General features: G+C 34.5%; 1 protein-coding gene across 1 annotated transcript; it reads left to right on the plus strand.

Annotated features, from left to right (window-relative positions):
• The first annotated feature begins 1367 nt into the window (after positions 1-1367).
• Positions 1368-14281, plus strand: LOC131042680 (disease resistance protein RUN1-like). Its single transcript, XM_059220414.1, has 6 exons — positions 1368-1861; positions 4747-5815; positions 6304-6636; positions 6977-8311; positions 9475-9903; positions 13478-14281. The coding sequence occupies exons 1-6, from the start codon at positions 1368-1370 to the stop codon at positions 14279-14281; spliced, it is 4464 nt and encodes a 1487-aa protein (XP_059076397.1).
• Positions 14282-21137: the final 6856 nt, after the last annotated feature.

Genomic DNA, 21137 nt, shown 5'->3' on the forward strand with positions numbered 1-21137 from the left:
GAAGGAAGGAGATAAAGAGTTCAAAGGTAAAATATAAGGGTGAATAGGATTAAATGTTAAAAGGTGAGTGAACTAGTTAAATAAATAAAAACAATTATTTAATTAATAGAGGAAAGGGATAGAAAAATTAAATAAGTGATAACATTTATTTAACTTATGAAACTGGGGGTGGGATCTAAATAAATAATAAATATTTATTTAGATTAGAAAGAAGAAGGGTTAGTGAAATAATCAAATAAATTAAAATAATTTAATTAATAGTGGATGAGGCTAATAAATTAATTAAATAAATAAAAAATATTTATTTAATTAATAGAAGAAAATATGATAAAATAATTAAATAAATAATAAATATTTATTTAATCAAAAGACAATTTAAGTGTCTACAAGAATCAATTTTTTTGGAAAGCTTATGAAAATGATATACATCTCAAAAAATCTCTAGTAATAAGAAAAAACTACTAATTCCTTTCAAGAAAATAAGCTCAACTATGAATATGTGACCAAAACAATCAACGAGTGGCCTTCAAGTGCTCAAAAAATTTAATTAGTTTTTGCAAATATTAATTAGTTTATGTGGTTATAATATATTCTATTTAATTAGTTTTTGCAAATATTTCTATTTAAAATTTTAATTAGCTAGCTCTCTTATGATCTTATTACATTGATATCAATTATTAAAATTGGAAAGCATAAATTAATTATTATATATTCAAATAGATGAGTTCAAAGATCCTTAAATAGGAACATGTATGAATAGGTATGTCTCTCCAATAACATATGACAAATACATTCTTTTAATATCTTCCAACAACACCATTAATATATTTTTATTTATTTACCAATTCAAAAATATCCACAATTAAGATACTTTATACTTTTCCAAAGTACATGAATCTTCATAGGATATACCCAATTATATCTATTTCCAATAATTTGTATTCCTCTTTGTCTCGATTATTAGATTGTCATGTCCTTGAAATCTCTGTCGTTCACCACATGGTGGTGTCCTTGATATATCTGTCGTTTGTCGCATTTTGGTGTCCTTGATATCTAATTGGGTGCGTAAGATATAAAAGGACGCAAGAATGTGGTGAACGAGGAAAAGTTGTAAACTTTTATCCAAGATAACCTCGTTCTAAACGATTCACCTTAGAGATCTACAATCTATCAATAATACATTTGATACTAGCAATGGACACAAATGTTGGCTGAATTTTCTATGTAACAAGTGTGCTTTAAGTTATCGTCAGTCCAACGCATTAGGCTCTTCTGCCTCCATAGTCAGGTTGTTTCAATTTCAAGTCGAGTTTGCCTTCAAAATTTTTGCTAATGCCAATCATACATCACATTCTATCTGTCTAGTGATGGATTCCTGCGGAGACACTCCCTCGTCCTCAACAAATTATGGGTGTTACGATGTATTCATCAATCACCATGGAGATGACATGAAGAAAATACTGGCTAGTCTCCTTTATAATCGCCTCACACAAGACGGCTCTATGCGAGTTTTTCTGGATAGAGATGAAATGGAACGAGGCTTTGAACTAATGGGACAAATTGAAAGTGCAATAGCCACAGCTTCCGTCCACATCGCCATCTTATCCAGGAATTATGCAAAATCTAGATGGTGTTTGGAGGAGCTTTGCCTCATGTTGGATTCTGGAGCGCCCATAATTCCAGTGTTTTATAATGTGAAGCCTTGTCATCTGCGATGGATGGACAAAAAAGGACGCTATGCGAAAGCCTTGAAAATGCACGAGAGAAAGAATAGATATGACTCCATAACTATCAGAAAATGGAAAACGGCTCTTCATCGAGTTTCAACTCTCAGCGGCTACGAGCTCGACGCCTGCAACGGGTAAATAAACGCGGATTTTTCAACTGTTCTGTAATGAGTCTAATTAACTAGAGAGCTTTGTTTTTATTGGGCATTGCTTTAGCCTTCTTATTACGGTCTAGGGTTTATGCAATTTTTGATGGATTTTCTTATTTGAAATGTATATCAAACCATAAATAACTGATACAGATTAGGGACCACTTAATTGTTGGTACTGTTTAAATTGGGTTACAAAGTTCTTTTCATTGATTTAAAATCAACTGAATCCTTTTCGTATTATAAGGGTTGTACAGTTCAATATTGGAATATAAATTTTTGATTCAATAGATAATAATAATAATATATTATGTTAAAATGTTAGGAAGAGCTATTGTGATGTAAGTTCTTGTTATTTAGAGTAATTATTATTGTTTGCGTTAAAATAATATTAGTTCTGGATTTTTTAAATTTTATTTGTTGATTTCATCGTCAAAATAATTATAAATTAAGAGTTTACATATATCTAGTTTTGGATTATATTTGATTTATTTTGTTAAATTTATTTTCATATTATTGAGTTTTTATAAATCCTATATGTTATCATTCGGTTTTATCAAGAAACACACAAGTAATAGTTGTAATAATTTAAAGTACAATAAATATTTCACACCACACAAGAGATGATTGTAGGTAGATATTATCCAATATCTATTATATATAGAAATAGAATAAACCCTTGAGGTAGGGTAGTATTGTATACTAGTCTTAATGGAAGAAATGAAACCATGTTATACCTTGAATATCTATCCCAAATACAATACCATACTCAACACATATCCTAACAATGATAACAACTTCTTTAATATATATCTTGTCTTAGTATATAATAGAATGGGTAATCTCAAGGAGGGCCTTCTTGACACTTGGCTTGATTAATTACACAAGTTGTCTACATGACCTAACATAACAAATTCAATGGATGTGTGTTGCATGTTTGTATCTACATACAACTATATGTAGTATTATATCATATCCTTAAGTACACTACTTGCAATCCATCTTTGATATGCTTCATCTCAAAACATGAGAAGAAGAAAAGTAGTATTACAATCATAAGTTATTACAAAGTTGATAATCACAATAGTTTTAACTTCATCATACACAAATCCAACCCTTGACTCATATTTTGATGCACACATTTGATTCTATTCCTATATCATGGCAAATCCTCATTTATTGCGTTATTACTGAACTATGATTCCACTAATTACTATAATAGTTCCTTTGATTGCATGTGTAGGTTTATAGTAATTAGATTGTTGATTTGATCTCTTATCCTATGTCTATGATTATTATCTCTCACAATATTATCAATGTACACATAATGCAAACTTTTTAATATCTAATTATTCACCTTTTTTGTTTTAATTTCTTGTAGATTATGAAGATAATTACTTTGCATGTTTTTTTCTCTCTACATCTTTCTCCTCTTATTTATCTTCTAATATCATTGGTGGAATCTTTTATAGATTCTTGAACTCGCTCTTTCTTGAGATTTCATTAGACTTCATTATGCATAATATCTTATAATAGAAGTTTTTTCTTGTTATACCAAAGCTTTGTGATCTTATTTTGCACATTAACACACATTGTTATGAAAGATTCTAACAAATTCTAACTAAGAACAATATTCATTCCATCCATATCTAAAGTACAAAAGTCCGATTGGAAAACATATTTATCCTTAGAGAACTTTAGGCCTTAATTTTTTTTATTATCCTTATCCCCTAGTTGACTAATCTTGAGTGTCTTGCTTGTAGCAATAATCTTTTAACTAATTGTTTAGTTAATATTTTTATTTTGATTACATACATAAAATTGTAGGAGGTAATCTTACCTCTTCAGAGAAAAATAACATATACTTTATCCTTCATTTCCTATACATCATCTTCTTTCTTGAGCCCATCTATATAAAAATCTCATTCTATTTCATGGAAAGCAAGAAATATTCTTATGTAATGACTCACACCATTGTTTAGTTGCACCTTCTAAGCATAAAGAAAGATAAGTATACAACATCTCAATTTCAACATGATTTCTTGTATAAATTTTCCACCCTTCTAATATATTCCTAGTTCCTTCGAAATTATGATAAGCTCCATTGAAACGAGGGTTTTTAATTTTCCACTATATAGGTTCCTTGGATTTGTTTATTTCATATCATATTTGACATCACTAACAAAAATATAAAAAATGTACACATATTAAACTTTAGAAATATAGTAAGTGAGTTTAAAATCATAAAAATCCAATAACATTTTATGTATAAGCAAATTATAATTAACTAATTACTCTTAAAACTTTAATTCTATATATTTCTTTTTGTTATTTCTATCTAATTATCTTCATTATCATTTATATCATTTTCATATTTTAACATTCTCTAAATTTCTTCTCTACATAAATTTTTAATTGATATACTTTAATCAATGAATTTTAAAATGTATAAATATAGACTAGGCTTAAACAATTATGGTTAGTGGTTCTCATTAATCATGATGGATTCATGATTTACATTATACATTGAATAAAAACATCTCAAATGTTTTAAAGAGCTAGATTAGAATTTAATATTCACTGGTTTTATTTGAGTAAATTCTTTCCATTATTTCCTGTTATCTCACTTGATTGTGCAATTAGAAAAGAAGATATTAATATCATTGATTGTGCCATTAGAAGAGAAGATAATAATAAAGAAAATGATATTGATGGGTTAGACCTTTCTGTAGACATTCCACTGATGTATGAAGTAAATTACATGACTGCATTCTCCTCCTCCTCCTCATAGTGTTCTCTCTAGTTTAATATACTTGTTGAGCTTTCAACTAATGCATACAAGTTTGATATAATTGTTTCTAATTAATCAGAGACCTTGGAGAGCTGCTGGAAAAAATTGTGCAACAAGTGTCTCGGAAAGTCGAGAAGTCGCCGTTGCACGTAGCTGAAAATCCAGTTGGACTTGAAGACGCAGTGCAAGATTTTGAGCAGAAAGTGTTATCAGAGCAACCGGAGCGACAAGCTCATCGTGTCAAAGTTGTGGGCTTAGTTGGTTGTGGCGGAGTGGGGAAGACTACACTTGCTACGGAGCTCTTCAACCGCAAACGTTCCTGCTACAGCGGAGCGAGTTTTCTCGATATGAGAGAAGCCACCTCAAATGTGTTGCAAGCTCGACTTGTCAAGGATTTAAATCATGTCGACCTCAATGAAGGCAAGAAGATTCTCCGTAATTGTCTTTCCTCAACACATGCTCTTATAGTCCTAGATAATGTTGATAACAGGGATCAACTTGATGCATTTTTGTCACTGAGAGATGTGCTCAGATATGACAGTTTAATTTTAATAACATCTCGTAACAGAGACCATCTTTCAAGCTCCGGAGTCTCCCTGATTTATGATGTCCGTGGTCTCAGTAGGAAACACTCGGAAGAGCTATTCTGCTTCCATGCTTTCCGCAAGTGCAGCCCGCCACCTGCACATAAGCGCCTGGTTGAAGAGTATCTAAATGTCTGCAACGGATTGCCGCTCTCGTTGAAGGTTATTGGTGCCCTGCTGTATAGAAAAGACTTGCCCTTTTGGATTTGTCAATTAGATAAGCTTTCCAAAATACTTCCCTCTGAAATAATGGAGAGGCTGAAGATAAGCTTCGACTCTCTGGACAGGCACCAGAAACAAATTTTTCTCGACATTGCCTGTTTCTTTGTAGGGGAAGACCAAGACTTGGCAATTAGGGTTTGGGATGGATCAAACTGGAATGGTATGCAGGGAATCCAAACCCTAAAGGATAAATGCCTCGTAGAAGTAGATGACAAAAAAATAATCAAAATGCATGATAATCTTCGTGACATGGGAAGACAAATTGCAGAAGAGGATTCTTCAAAGTACCCATGTCGCCTCTGGAAATCCTACGATATTTCCGTTTTGCAAGAACTACTCTCAGTATGATACTCAACCTCTATTCTTCTCTATAAGCTCTAAACTAGATTAAGTATTTCTGTAAATTGTTAATGGTTTGTAGATATTTTGTTACATGTTCTTTTGAGTATAACAATGAGATTAATATCAGTTTCATATAAATAATCACACAAGAAAAATCACCAGTCACAATTTTAAAATTTATTTATTGTCACTGAAAATAAATTCTGAAAGATTAAAAGTCATAACTTCAAATTTCTATATTAGATATAATCTCTTTCAGATCTAAACAAAGATGTTCACAATAAAAATTCAATATTTTAACCAGTTAAATTTAACACCTTACAAACTTCATTTTAATATTGACATGGCGGTCTTTTTATATAAAATCGATCATTTAAATTTTTTAAATCTGTATACTAACTCCATTTTCCTATACAGTTCTACTGCTTGTGGGAATACTCTCTGCTAACAAATACTTCATTTCCTAATTTTTCTTTTGTGGAAAGCAGCGAAAGGAGGAGGTTCGTGGAATGAGATATTTTGCAAGCTCACAGCCTTCCAGATTAGCACGGCTTGGGATTTGTATATCGCCATATATGCACAGGTGCAGCTACCAGGAAAATGATAGAGTATTTGATGCTGTGAACAATCTAAAGCTTCTCATAACACAGGGCGATGACGTGAGAAATATATTCAGCAGAGTTTCACGTGGTTTGATCTGGCTTCGCTGGAGCAATTGTCCATACTCTCGGATTCCTTGGTGGATTTCACTCAAGCGTTTAAGGGTATTGGAGCTCACTTCTCAATTGAAGTTTACAGCATTGTGGGGCAGCGGAGTTCAGGTACTCATGCTTCAAAGGTTGCAACCTTTTGCTTTTCAATGTCATATTCCTAATAAGTATTCCCCTAGTTTTGAAGCTTTAAGTTTTTGTTTTAGGGTCAGAGTTAAACAGTGTGTCTTAAATTTTTGAATTGTTTTTATAATTTATAAGTTTGATGTCAGATAAGCCACCTAAATAAGTTGATGAAAGTCTTCACTATTTTAGAATTATAAAAGTGACGGTGAAAGAATCATGTTTTATATATGCCAAAGTACTAATTTTAAAATTTGTTGAAGTCTTTTATTATTTAAAATTCACATAGAAGTTGTCGTAATACAAGGAACGTGTTATGTTCATGCAGGTGCCTGTGGAATTGAGAGAGCTGAGCATTAATGGCATCCTTTCCGACTTCCCAGAATCAATAGGACAGTTGAGGTATCTAGAAAAGCTGGTGTTGAGGAGAAAGCCTGATAACAAAGACCAGATATTCTGTTCCACGATGAAGGCCCTGCCAGGGTCATTTTGCAATTTGCAGTCACTCAAACATCTGGAGTTAATAGGATGCGAAAAAATGAAGTTCCTTCCTCACGAACTAGGGAATTTAACCAATCTGGAACATATCAATCTTTCTTACTGCAAGAATTTGAAGGAGCTCCCTGAAACCTTTAACAATCTTGGCAACCTTAAATATCTGTGTTTGAAAGATTGCGCCGAACTGATTATATCTAGCAATGTTCTAGAAAATAGTTTTAAACTGGAGTACCTAAACCTTAAAAGCTGTAAGAAAGTAGAAGCCCTGCCTATCAACGTCGACCATCAGCAGCTTCTAAGAGCCCTAAATGTGGAAGGAACGAGCTTGAAAGAGTTGCCAGATAAAATTGAGGAGCTATGTTTTTTGAAAGATCTCAAGCTAGGCAGCCCTTTCCTCAAAGAGTTGCCTCAATCAGTCGGAAGGTTGACGAGCTTAGAAAGACTCAAGATATCGGAATCAAAAGCAGTCTCTTTGCCAGGAGTGGGAGAAATGCAGAGTCTTGGCTCTCTCGTTGTAAGAGACTCTCCACTAAGAAATGTTTCTGAACAGATAGAGCTGGGTGCTTCATTTTCACAACCCATGTTTCTGCTTAAACGAATAAGCCTCCATGGGACAAAAATATCCACAATAAGCATTTCGGAGAAACTTTGTCCCAATCTTGAAAATCTTGACCTTTCAAGCTGCCATAATCTAGCATCTGTCAAGGAGTTACCAAGAACACTGGTAAAGCTAGATTTGAGCGATTGCAGGGCAGTGCAGATGGTCTCTGGGCTCTATCAATGTGTTCACCTAAGAGTACTGGACATTGGAGGGTGTGAGCAATTGAAGGACTTGCCCAGTCTTGAATCGATGAGCTCACTGGAAAAGCTATGTGCCAAACACTGCTACGACTTGAAAAGGTTGAAAGGACTTCAGAAGCTTCCAAACCTCCGAGAAGTAGATGTGAGCATGTGCCGTGAGCTAAAATGGTTGGCAAGGGAAGAAAGTTCGGGTTCTCTGGAGAATGTTTTAGGGTTAGCAGGTGATGGACGTATGAAATCCCTAGAAAAGTTTTACGCAGCGGGTTGTTGGCAACTACAGAGCATTGAAGGACTCCGAGAGATGGAACGGCTAAAAGAGGTTCAAATTTCTGTCAACAAAACACAAACATGGAATGAAGTTAAGGTATTTTGGTTTTCTCACTTCACTCGATGACTTTATTGTACATCCGTTTTACTAGGCAGAGCTCAATAATTTTCTGAAACGAATTTCATGTAAAGATTTTTAATAAAAAAATCGTTATTGTAATTAGATATCTGTTTTTTCTGATTCTGTTTATATAATTTTTTAGTTTTGGAATGAAATATGGTATGGTAGAATCCAAAACGCTCAATATTCAATATTTTCTCTGTATTTATCTTTTGTCTTCGATCAGTTGATTCTTGATCATATGATGAAGAAGGTTTTGTAATATTATTTCAATGAATGAATATTCAATTGTGTGTCAACAAATTACTCCAACATTCTTCACATTATTTTCATAATTTTGTGTCTGATTTTATAGTTATTCTGTTGCTACAATTTATTAAGATAATGAAAGTAGTTCTTCTATTTGAAAAAACATAGCTTGATCAATCAAAAGGATATTAATTGTATAATAAAATTAAAAATGAAAAAAAAAATAACGAGCACGTAGAGGTGATTATTACAAATAATAATCAAATTATAGATCTTTTAAATCCATTTATATGTAAAATAATTTAATTTACATAAAATTTTGTTTTACTTTACTTTATAATCATATTAATGAGTATGCAATAATAATAATAATAGGTAGATATGTTTTTTAAATTGATTTTAACTTTTATATTAACTTCCTTTTAAAACTAGCGATTTACAGAAAAAAAAAAACCAAAAAAAAACGGAACATTAAAGTTATCAAATATTTAATATTAAAAATATTGTTAAATCGACTCAAAATTTTCAACAATTTTTACACTTTTCATCTCTAAAATATTTTAGAAACCGTAAAAATGAAAATTAGAATATAATATATCCACATGCTTCTTATTGTAAATTCAAATTCTATCATCAAAAAAACCGTAAAAATGAAAATTAGAATAAAATATATCCACATGCTTCTTACTGTAAATTCAAATTATATCATCAAAAAATTGAAATTCTCTCTCCTGCATTAATTGATTTTCAACACTACCCACCCTTACAGAAAGGCGCTATAATATTTCCAACATATGAACACAGCTTGATATCGCCTGCACAGTGAATCCATCATAGACAAATCAAAACGTCTATTGACAATCATTTGCTATTGTTTTCTATACCCGCAGGGCTTAAAGAATAAATTGCGGCAGCTGATATTATGTGCAAGGCTGGGAGACCAGAATGATGTAGCCGTAGTGGAGTCTATCATAAAATCCTTTGAAAATTCCTTAAACATTATTAGGGCAAGACATGAGTCTTCATGGAGCTGGACTTTGCCGCACAGTACCAACAGTTCAACAGGTTTAGGAGGCAGTGGTGGGTGTCCTTCAAGGATGAGATTGAAAATGTCTCACAGTTCAGTGATGATATGCTTTGTCAATGAGGACCTTACGTTGTATATGGGGTTTCTCCAGGAATTGAAAGGTGATGTTGAGCTCAAGTGCACCAATTGTAGCGTGCAATGCTATGTAGGTCACATTGAGAGTGACTCGCTTCTGCTTGAGATTCCTGTCACACCTCGCTCTCATCAAATTTCAATAATTAATGCATGGATGGTGAACAAAGGAAGGGGAGAAGAAATAAATCTTAGAAAGCTCTGGAATATGTTATGCTTTCAGCTCTTCTCTTGTTGATTTGTATTTGGTTATGAAATATGATAGTGTAAGGCTGGTGCACTTTATGTCATTGGTTATGCAGTGCAAGTTAAATTTAACAAATTGTTGAAAGACCAATGAAAATTTGATTGTGGGTTGATCTCTTAAGTGCCTTTTTTTCTATGGTTCGATATGAGTGCAAATGTGGTTGTATATATGGACAACAATTCTGATTTTGTTATTCTCGGAGATAACACTGCATACATGTATTCTAATCTCTTTCAGTTTATACTACTTATTTACATTAATGTTGCAAATATATGGTCTCAGCAATTTATTTCAATTATCCTGTATGTTGACTGATTCAAAATCTGATTGTATCACTAAGATCTACTTTCTCTTAAGAGCTACTTTCTCCACCACCTTAGATTAAAATCGGTTCATGTTTTTTTGAAAGGTTAGGTTGTACACAAGACTTGTCCATTGGATTGAATCACACCCACAATCTAGTTCATCTATTTTAAATTTAAATTTCATATTTTTCATGATGATTTTAAGTGTGTCATTGAATAAACATTATCATAATAAAATATTTAATATTACAAAGAAATTGATAGATATATTGACTGATATTAAGGTTATAAGAATTATCTATATTAATTTTTTTTATTTAGAATAAAAAAGAGAGTGTAAAATAGGCTAGTTGTTAAGCCTAACGAATAGAACGTTAGTTAAAAATAATAATTATATCCTTTTATTTTTTATTTTCATATTAAAAAAAAAATCAATTATTAATAATGGATTATACATATACTTATTTAATCTTCAAGATATTTGTATATCATATTAAATTAGTAGATTTAATTTCTTAACAATCCGTCAAGCCCGGGTAATTCATTAATTAAACTAGTAGATTTTTGGATAAAGGATGCTAAGAATCCGTCAGGCCCGGGTAATTCATCTAAGTGTAATTGGAAAGTAGTACATATAATTTCTTCCAGGAAGAATGGGGTGTTTAGCATGGTCTTGTCTGAGTCCAAAATAATTGGTAGAATATATGAGAAGAAAGGAATGTCCTCATTAGGGTTCTTTGTTGCATTGTTAGATAAAAACATTTAAAATAATTGACTACCTCCAGTTCTATATCCGCTCTACTTCTAACCACAACATCATCCAATCTGAATATTTCATCAATCTTGTTCTAGTTTCTTCTAGCTATTGACAGTAGATTGAAGAATTTAGTATTCAAGTCTCAGACCTGACAGTGCATTGACGAATTTAGTATTCAAGTCTCAGACCTGAGCGATTTTTCACACGCCTTGTCTCTCCAAAAGCATACTTTCCTGGCAGGTAATTCCTGATGTTTGTGCCTTAGTTGGTTCTCCTTCCACTATGCTTCTAATAGATGAACTAAATTATCCTCTTGCCACCACATACTCTCAAACTTGAACAATCTTTAACTTGAACAATCTTTTGTTTGGTCGTGAAGGAGAAACTGGTCAAAAACCAAAATTGGAGGAATATTAGCTTCCATCATGTACCCATCCGCTAGCTAGTTTTGAGATAGTAAGTAGTGATCCAACCTTTCTAAGATATTGGTAAACCGTGTTTGGGTATATGAAGCTCAACAGATTTTCTTTTTCTTTTTTTTGTCTGTCTCTTCGCATTTCTTTCAAGTGCTTTCTTATATGTATGAAGATTAAACTGCTGAAGACTTTAGTATCTATTTTAAACAGAGATCAATATATAATTTCACTTGCTTATAGTGGACGTAGTCAATTGGTGAATCACGTTAAAACACCTGTGTTATGTGTTTCACTCAATTGTCTTCTGGTTTTTGTTTTCTTCATTTGCACATTCTTTAATTATTTTATTCATTAACAATTGGTATCAGAGCTCAGATGAAGTTGATTGGAATTCGTTAAAGAATTTCTAGAACAATGGAGGAAGGAAAGATAGAGAAATTTACAGAGCAGAATTTCGGTTTATGGAAAGTGCAGATGGAATCATTGTTGATTAAATAGGTTCTTTCACTTGTGCTTCAAGGGAAATTGAAGAACCCAACAACAATGGCTGATGAAGAGTGGGAGAAATTAAATAAGAAGGTAAGGGAAACAATTTTTCTTTCGTTGTCTAGTAATGTTCTTTTTTATGTTTTGGCTGTAAAGACAACAAAAGAGTTATGGGATAAACTTGCATCCATGTATGAAATGGCATCAACTACAAACAAATTTTTTATCATGAAAAATTTATATGGTAGATAAAGATGAGGGAAGGAGGGCTCATGGCAAATCATCTCAACAAATTTAACACTCTTATCAATCAAGCAATTTTAGTAGTCATGACTCAAGATGATGAGAATAAAGTTGTCATTTTGTTATGTTCTTTACCAAGTAGATGGGATGGAGTTGTGATAGCAATTACCCCTTCAGTGTCCAATAAGAATAAATTAGTTTTTGATAATGTAGCGACTACTCTTCTTAGCGAAGATACGAGAAGAAATAATCAAGAGTCCTCATTGGGTGATGCCTTAGCCGTGGTGAGCATTAACAATAGGGGAGTAAGTCATGATAGAGGCAAAAAATAATAATAGTAGGAGATCCAAATCTGCCAAAAGATCAAAGTCCAGGGGGAGAAATGGAGATTGCTAGTTTTGTGGCAAGTTTGGCCACACAAAGAAAAATTGTTAGTTTTACAAGAAGGCACAAGAGAAGGTATGGGACAGCAAAGCTAATATTGCCTATGACAAAGATGACAGTGTTCTAATCCTATCAACAACGGACATCACTTTAGACTCTTGGGTGCTTGATTCCGGTGCATCCTACCATGCTACTTCATGCAGGAAGGCGTTCATAAACTACCAAGAAGGTCATTTTGGAAACTTTTTTTTAGGTGACAACAAAGCTTGTGAAATTATTGGCAAAGGTGGCTTTTTGTTACCATTGGAAAGTGGAAAACCATGGTTGTTAAAAGATGTTAGACACGTCCCAAAGTTGAAAAGAAACTTGATATCTGTTTGTTAGCTTTTTGCACAAGGATTTCATGTTAATTTTCTTCTGGATACTTGGAAGGTGACCATGGGATCCATGTTGAATGCCAAGGGTAACAAAGTGGGTAGTCTCTATGTATTCGAAAGTCATGTTGAAGTGGGAGTTGCAATGGCAGTTGAAGATATCAAAGAAAGCCTTTGGCATCAAAGACTTGGACACCTAAGCAAGAAAGGACTCAATGTTATGCTCACACATGATCAACTTCCAAGTCTCAAAGTTGTGGATTTAGAATTTTCTGAACATTGCCTTTATGGAAAATAGAAGCGGGTCAACTTCTTGAAGTTCGGTTGTGAAAAGAAGACCACACCTTGGAGCTTATTTTTTCCGTCATCTTTGGACCTACTAAGGTAACCTCCATTGGAGGAGCTAACTATTTTGTCACCTTTCTTGATGATTGTACAAGGAAACTTTGTATTTATATGCTCTCTAATAAATCTGAGGTATTCTCTAAATTTAAAGTTTTTAAATCCTTAATTGAGAATCAGATTGCGCATCAGATTAAGTGTTTACAAAGGGATAATGGTGGAGAATTTTTTTCACTAGAATTTGATACTTTTTGTGCTGATAAGAGTATTAGAAGGATTAAGATTGTTCCTTTCACTCCTCAAGAAAATGTTGTAGCAGAGAGGATGAATAGGACAATACTTGAAAGGGATCAGTGTATGCTATCTAATGCAGATTTAGGTAAAGAGTTTTGGGTAGAGGCTTGCAACACAGTAGTGTATTTGATCAATCAAAGCCCTTCATCTCAGTTGGATTTCAGTATTCCAAAAGAGGAATGGCTAGGTAAGAGAATTTTCTACTCACATATTTGGGTTTTTGGATGTGAAGCCTTCATGCATGTTCCTAAACAGAAAAGGTCTAAGTTGGATCCCAAATCGCAGGAGTGCATATTTGTTGGGTATGATGAAGAACAATTTGGTTTCTGGTTGTGGGATCCAGGCAATAAGAAACTTACTCACAGTAGAGATGTTATTTTCAATGAAAATTTTTTTCTAGTGCTGCAAATTAAAAATAAATCCGACACAGAGTATGTTCCTCTGTCTTTTTTTGAAAATTTTTCCTCATCAGTTCATAATATTGGTGTTTTACACCAATCTTCCCATCAAGTGGGAGCTCCGACGATTATTAATATGCCATCTGTTACATCTAGTTCAAGTTTACAGTCCTCTGGGAACACTCAGAGTGGTGTAGAATTTGAGAAGCCCAATAATGACCTCTCACGGATCTCCCCAGAGCCATCATGTCTTGAAACAAGCCTACCATGGCTTATTACAAAGTCAGCATGACTTGGAATAGGGGTTTCAAATGAAGATTCACGATCTAGCATAGGGCAGCGTTCACGACTTGTGGCACAGTCTTCTTTTCTTGGTTTAAAGCCACCTTCCTACATTGGCTTACACCCTTCATGCCATGGCAAAGAGACAATGCTTGCCAATTCATGTCACCAATTTCAAATGCTAAATTCAATTCCCCCTACGATGTGTTCACAGTGTGTTGTTAACTCGCATCTTGGTAGAGACATTTGAAGTGCAGATCGTGGTCATAATCACGAGCATTTACCAGTTTCAGACCCACCCTATCCTATGCACTCTAGCACTGGTAGTAATTTGTCATCATCTATTGAAGTTTTAAAAGGTCCAAAGCAACGAGGTTGTGGTGAATTCTCACCAGATGATACAGATCATTCACTGTCTATCTTACAGCCCTTGAGTGAGAATAATTTACAGAGAGGTAATTTGCATTCAGAGCACACTCAGTTGTGAAGGTCTACCAGGGATCATCAACCTCCTACCAAGTTTTCAAATTATGGGTTGCTATTTTGTGAAGAAGAAGAGCCCATCCTGTTAATCTTTGATCAAACAAAGCCCGCAAACTATAAAGAAGCTTGTAAAAATGATGATTGTGATAAATGGCAAGATGCCATACTTGAGGAATTGAACTCATTACTCACAAACCAGACATGGGATCTAGTGTCCCTTCCACCCAATTGGGAGGCATTAAGGAACAAATGGATATACAAATTGAAAGAGGAAGAAGGAGGAAAGAAGTGATATTGAGCCAGGTTGGTAGTAAAGGGGTATACTCAACAACAAGGAGTAGATTTCGATGAAATTTTTTCACTAGTTGTGAAGATGACAATGATTCGAATAGTCTTGGGTCTCCTAGCTGTTTGGGATCTTGAGTTGGAGCAACTTGATGTCAAAACTACATTTCTTCAGGGCAATATTTATGAAGAATTCTACATGGAGCAACCTTAAGGATTTGTAAAATAGGGGCAGGAACATCACTATTGCAGGTTGAAGCATAGTTTGTATGGGCTCAAGCAAGCTCTAGGATAACTTGGTATATTAAATTTGATCTCTTCATGATTGAGCATAACTTCATACAGTGCGAATCTGATCCATGTGTTTACTATAAACAACTTCCAAATGGTGAATTTTTTATACTTTTGATATATGTTGATGATACGTTGGTAGCCGAAACAAGCACGAGGATTGTTCATGAATTAAAGAAAGAATTGGCTACTAGATTTGCAATGAAGGATTTAGGGACAATGAAGAAAATTGTTAGGACGACTATTATTCGGGACAGACAAAAGAAGGAAGTTAAATTATCTCAAAAGAAATACACTGACAAATTTGTAGACAAATTTGGAATGGCTAGAGCCAAGGTTGTCAGCACTCCCCTAGCACATTATTTTCACTTATCTTCTGATATGTGTCCCAAGACTCCACAAGATCAAGAATTCGTGAAAGTCATTCCATATTGTTCAACGACTGGTATTATTATGTATGCCATATTTTGCACTCGTTTGGATATTGTTCATGCAATAGGAATTGTGAGCAGGTTCATGAGTAATCCAGAAAAACCTCATTGGGAAGCAGTTGAATGGATTTTGAGATATTTAAAAGGCACATTAGATTATCCTTTGTGTTTCAGCTAGAATAAGGAGCAACTTCAAGGTTTTGTTGATTCTGATTTGGGTGGAAACTTGGATAAACAAAGATCCACGCATGCTTATGTTTTTACACTTGTTGGAGTAGCTAATAGTTGGGTTTCTAGATTGCAACCATCCATGTCTCTTTCCACATTTGAGGCTAAATACATAGCTCTATATGAAGGAGCAAACAATATGATTTGGTTGTAGTGCTTGCTGAGTGATTTGAGGTGAAAACAAGATAAGTTTACTTTGTTCTGTGATTGTAGAAGCGCCATTCAAATGGCTAAAAAATCCTATATTTCATCAACACAGTAAGCATATTGAGTTGAGACATCACTTCATTCACCATGTGGTTGAAGAGGGAAAAATGCAGGTTGTAAATATTGACACCACAATTAATCTGGCTGATGCATTGACAAACATAGTTACCAAAGATAAGTTCAAGTTTTGTAGAGCTTCTCTCAGCATTATCAAGATGTGACAATGAGCTTGAAGAGGGAGAATGTTTCATATGTTGTAGTAGCCATTGAGCTTCAAGTGGGAGATTGTTGGGTATATGAAGCCCAATAGACTTCTCTTCTCTCTTTCTACCAATCTCTTCACATTTCTCTTGGGTGATTTCTTATATGTATGAAGATTGTAAACATAATATGGCTTGCTGAATACTTTAGCTACTACAAATGTATATATATGTTTCAAACAATGATCAATATGTAATTTCCCCTTCTTATAGTGGATGTAGCCAATGGGTGAACCATCTTACAAAAACATGTATTATATGTTTCCTTCATTTGTCTTTTGGTTTTTGTTTTCTTCATCTGCACATTCTTTAATTGTTTTCTTCATTAACAAACCCAATATGCCTATTTTTCCATGTAAAAATTGCATTACTGGTTGTGCAATCCACCACCCTAGCTTCATCAACAAATTTTTTGAAGTCTTGTATGATCTTATTGATCTTGGTCAGACCCCCACTTTTTTCACTCAAGTCAAGGATTGCCTTAAAGTCACCCCTGATTATAAGATCTTGACCATTCATGTCTTTAATTTTTGTAGTAATGGATTTCCACGTAGCTAGCTTGTCTTCTATTTTCATTAGCCCATAAACATTAAAAAAAACAAAAACCAACTCTGCACTACTTACTTGGTAGTGTTGGAGTGTAATTTCTCCTAGTTTCTACCATTTATAGTCAAGTCAACCTCCAGTTCCACCGTTAAACTTCAGTTTGCCACTGTGAGCCTTGAATCTATATTTATTTCCTTTAGTCATGCATATTGAGTGTTACGATGGCTTATCATACTATCTTTTTTATTCTATAATTTTCTAAACTTTTTTATAAAAGAGATGTAAAAATCAATTCTGTAAAACAAATAAAATTATTTTATTTTGCAGCAGCACATTCATATTTTCTATGTGTTTATTTCTAAATTTATGTGTCTGTGTATAATTTTGGTTAATTTCTATGTGTATGCATTTGATAAATTATTTTTTATTCATGTCCTTCCAACCATTCATAGTGGTATCAGAGCTAAGTAGTAAGATCATGGGAGAGAAGTTAAAAAAAAATTTGTGCCAAGAAAAGAGCAGAAAGACTCTCAGTGAATTGAGTTTACAAAAGATCAGTGCATATTGTTGAAGTTGTTGCAAGGATATAATGAGATAGGAAGAAGACAAAGTTGAAGAGTCGCTGCATAAACTGGAGTGATCGAAGAAGTTTTTAAAGAAAATTGTAGGAAGAGGAGATCACATGGTTAAAGAAAGTAAATACCTAGATCGAAATAAAAGAAGGGTCGCAACTGATCATGTCCAAGATCATAATATATCATTTCATAAAAGAAGGTAGTCAAGGGAAAAGAGAGTAGGTATATTTTGTTTGAAGATCGTGGGTGCTGAATAGAATTTGAAGCCATAAAAGTGAGATCACAAATCTGAAGGAGATTGATGCTTTTGAAGCTACAGAAGACTAAACCCAAGTTGAATATCATTGGAACATTCGCGTGTACAAAGAATAAAATCTCTCAGGCTATGAGCATTCAAGCTTAGGATCCAAACTATAGAGACTACAACTCTATTTCCCAATCAACTGGGATTGCAAATCAACAAAATCCAACAATAAAACTAGGAGACATGCAATTTATTTTTCTTTCTATTAAAGGAATGGAAATAAAAAAACAAAAATACATAACTACTAACTCAAAAATAACTACTAATTTCTAATCTATAGGAAGTGATCAGGAGATGCATTTAACCATAAAAAAATAAAGCTTCTCTAAGCTCACTAGAAACTAATGCTCACTTGGAGCTGCACATTGTTAGTAGCGATAAGGAGAAATCTCTCCTCAATTGATAAACCACATGCTCATTTACATGTTGTTGCTTTTTACAAAGATTCTTTTTCTCTACTCAGGATGTTGTCTAGTTGCTGCACATTCTCCTTATGTTGCTTCTTCTTCTTTGACACATTTTGGAGAACTTTCTACTCTTTTGTCTTGGGGCTGTCCACAAAAAAATTACCCCTCAAATTCAAATTAAAACTCAGTTACCTTCATTAACTCCTCTGCAGTCATTGTTCACGTTAGGAACAAATGGGATGAAGATCCCAACATAGTCTTCCTCCAGGTTGTCGCTGCTACTGCACTTCTGATAGGTTGGTGGAGTATACGGGGGAGGCATATTTACAGGCTCAGGGCAATAAATTCCAACACTCCCCCTTTGTCTTGAGCCAACAAACAAAATCAATCATGATCCAAATCAGCTACGCCCAAATTTCTCCTTAGGCACATAGTTGTCTCTACTCAATAGCTTGGTGAAAATGTTTGGTAGATACTACTTAGACCTACAAAAATCCATTCTTATTTTGCCATTATCTAGACTTCTAATTAAGGGATACCTGGTCTCAATGTGTTTGCTTCTTCCATGAGACACAAGGTTTTCTCTTAATGCAATTGATGAAACATTGTCACAAAAGATTGTTGTTCCATCCTCTTGTTTTTGATTAAGGGAAAACAGGTTTTGATGGGTCCCTAAAACCTAGAACATAAGAAAAATCAAAAGATAAGCATTAATGCACAACTAAACAAAAGACATCAGCTAAAGAAAAGACAGTTGGCGTACAAAATGCCAGCAAGTAAAAGATCAAAACAGACTAAAAACCAAAAATGACCGACAAAAGCTCGGGCTTAGGTCAAATTTTGAAGCATCTCCACTGCTTCCAACTCCAACTAATCCATAGTTTCTGCAGCCCGCTTGATGTCCTCTATTTCTTTGCTCTAGTTCTGCATCCTTTTAGTACTGGCTCTGGTTCTTCTTCCAAGCCCAGTTTCCTTATCCTCAGGGGTGTCATCTTTGACCTCAATAATACCCTCTGCAACCTTTTCCCCTTGGTAGCTCTCCAGCTTGTGGACAAGGGTTTTAATGCTCGCCGAGGCAGCCTTCAGGATCCTATGGCTCTGCTCCCCAATTTTTTAAAGTGTGATCTCAATACCATCTAGTTTGTGATCAATAGCATCTTCTCTATTTTCTAGGCAAGTAAAACTATTGCGGTTGGCATTTATAATCTCCTCTGTAATGCCAATTGCCTTGGTTAGCTCACTAAGACATTTTGGGAGGGAATTGAATTTTCTGAAACCTAGGGCCTTTAAGGTTTCAATTTTCCCAGCTTCATGGGCTTGCTTGACTTTTATGCCCTCGATTTCCTTTTGAATCTAGTTGAGCGCTTGTTTGAAGTTCTTCATCCTATTATTTATGCAAAGGCCTATGCCCACTTAATGCTCTTCCTGGTTCTTGACATCCATGGTATTAAGATTGACCTCCAGACTAACCTCTCTATCCTCAGTGTTTTGATCATCTTTCATTGTCATGTCCTCCTCCATGGTGCTCTTCTTCTTCAAATCAGACCTGAGAGACGACCTTTCTTCCACCTCCCTACCTTTTGAATTCTTCATTTTCTATTTTAGGCTCACCTGGGTTTGAGCCTCCTCACTTCCGGTGTCCGTGTCATCGTCACTCCCTTCCTCCTCCTCATTCCAACTATCATCCTCCCCTCTCTGTTTATTTTTAGAAAACCCTCTATTTTGTCTCCCTTGTTCCAATTTTTTCTTTCGTCTGCTTGTTCCAACCATTTGGGGGTCATCTTCAGGCTCTGCTTCCGTATCATATCTGTCACCTCCTTCCTCTTTTGACTCATCAAAATCTTCATCCGAGTCAGAAATCTCTGCAATATTCATCTGGATGGTCACGTTCTTGATGTGAGTATACAAAATCACCGTCAAGCCTTCATGCATTGCAGGTTTAATGTGGCGATTAGAAATGGTATCCTTAATCCTTGCATTACGGGGTAAGAAAAGATAGTAGGGAAGATAAATCTTATTCTTGTGCCTAAAATGATTTAGCAGAACAAAGTGGTAGCTATAAACCCTAGTATATCTACCATCAAGCATGATAAACTCCATAATGGCAAGTAAAACCTTTTGCCAAATTAATTTGATTACCTTAGGCGAAAAGTAGGTCTGGCTGCCCTTCACCAGCTTAGCCCTTTCCTCCTCAGTCTTTGGGAACTTCTTCACAGCAACATCAGAGATTTTTATGCCCCTATAAAACTTGATGCCCTCCATTGGAATGCCAGTGACCTCCCCTATCATTGTCTCAGTCACTTTGATCTTCTTGTTTCCGATTGTGAGAGTCCCTTCATTCCACCCCTTCTTGAAAATCTTGGTGATTTTAGGTCGTTTCTCCTGCATTTTCTCCATAAATTTTGTCATCTTGGCAGCATGGAGGATGCTCCAAACTTGTAGATGAGTTTTCCATTTCTCAATGGTAGTCGCCTCTATTCTCTTCCTTTTACCTCCCATTGTTCTGTTAATTTCAATCTAAAGCTTCAAACTGATAACTTTCTTCTTTCCAGAGTCTCTATGAGAGCCACTTCGATTACTATAGAAATTTCTAATGTAGTTGTTGGGGAGGGTTAAAATTGCCCATAAAGGATATGAGATTTCACTACAATTATGACTTTACTTCTTCCTCGATAACCTGCAGAGCTAATGCCTATTGCCACGACATTGTTTTTCACTTCGGAAAATGATACTAAATATGTCCCTGCTTACCATGTAATCTTTCATAAATAACTATATCACGTGCTGCACATGATAGATCCATTTTGCCATTCCAAGTAATTATAGTTTCGCTCCATACTGCTGCATTG

Source organism: Cryptomeria japonica, chromosome 5 (assembly GCF_030272615.1).
Source record: "Cryptomeria japonica chromosome 5, Sugi_1.0, whole genome shotgun sequence".
Classification (NCBI taxonomy): Eukaryota; Viridiplantae; Streptophyta; class Pinopsida; order Cupressales; family Cupressaceae; genus Cryptomeria; species Cryptomeria japonica.

What these genes read in the sequence shown, in the direction of transcription:
- LOC131042680 (XM_059220414.1), top strand. Translation starts at nt 1,368, where the DNA reads ATGGATTCCTGCGGAGACACTCCCTCGTCCTCAACAAATTATGGGTGT. An exon ending in TTTTGCAAGAACTACTCTCA is followed by an intron (nt 5,816 to 6,303) that starts GTATGATACTCA and finishes TGTGGAAAGCAG; the next exon opens with CGAAAGGAGGAGGTTCGTGG. An exon ending in AAACATGGAATGAAGTTAAG is followed by an intron (nt 8,312 to 9,474) that starts GTATTTTGGTTT and finishes CTATACCCGCAG; the next exon opens with GGCTTAAAGAATAAATTGCG.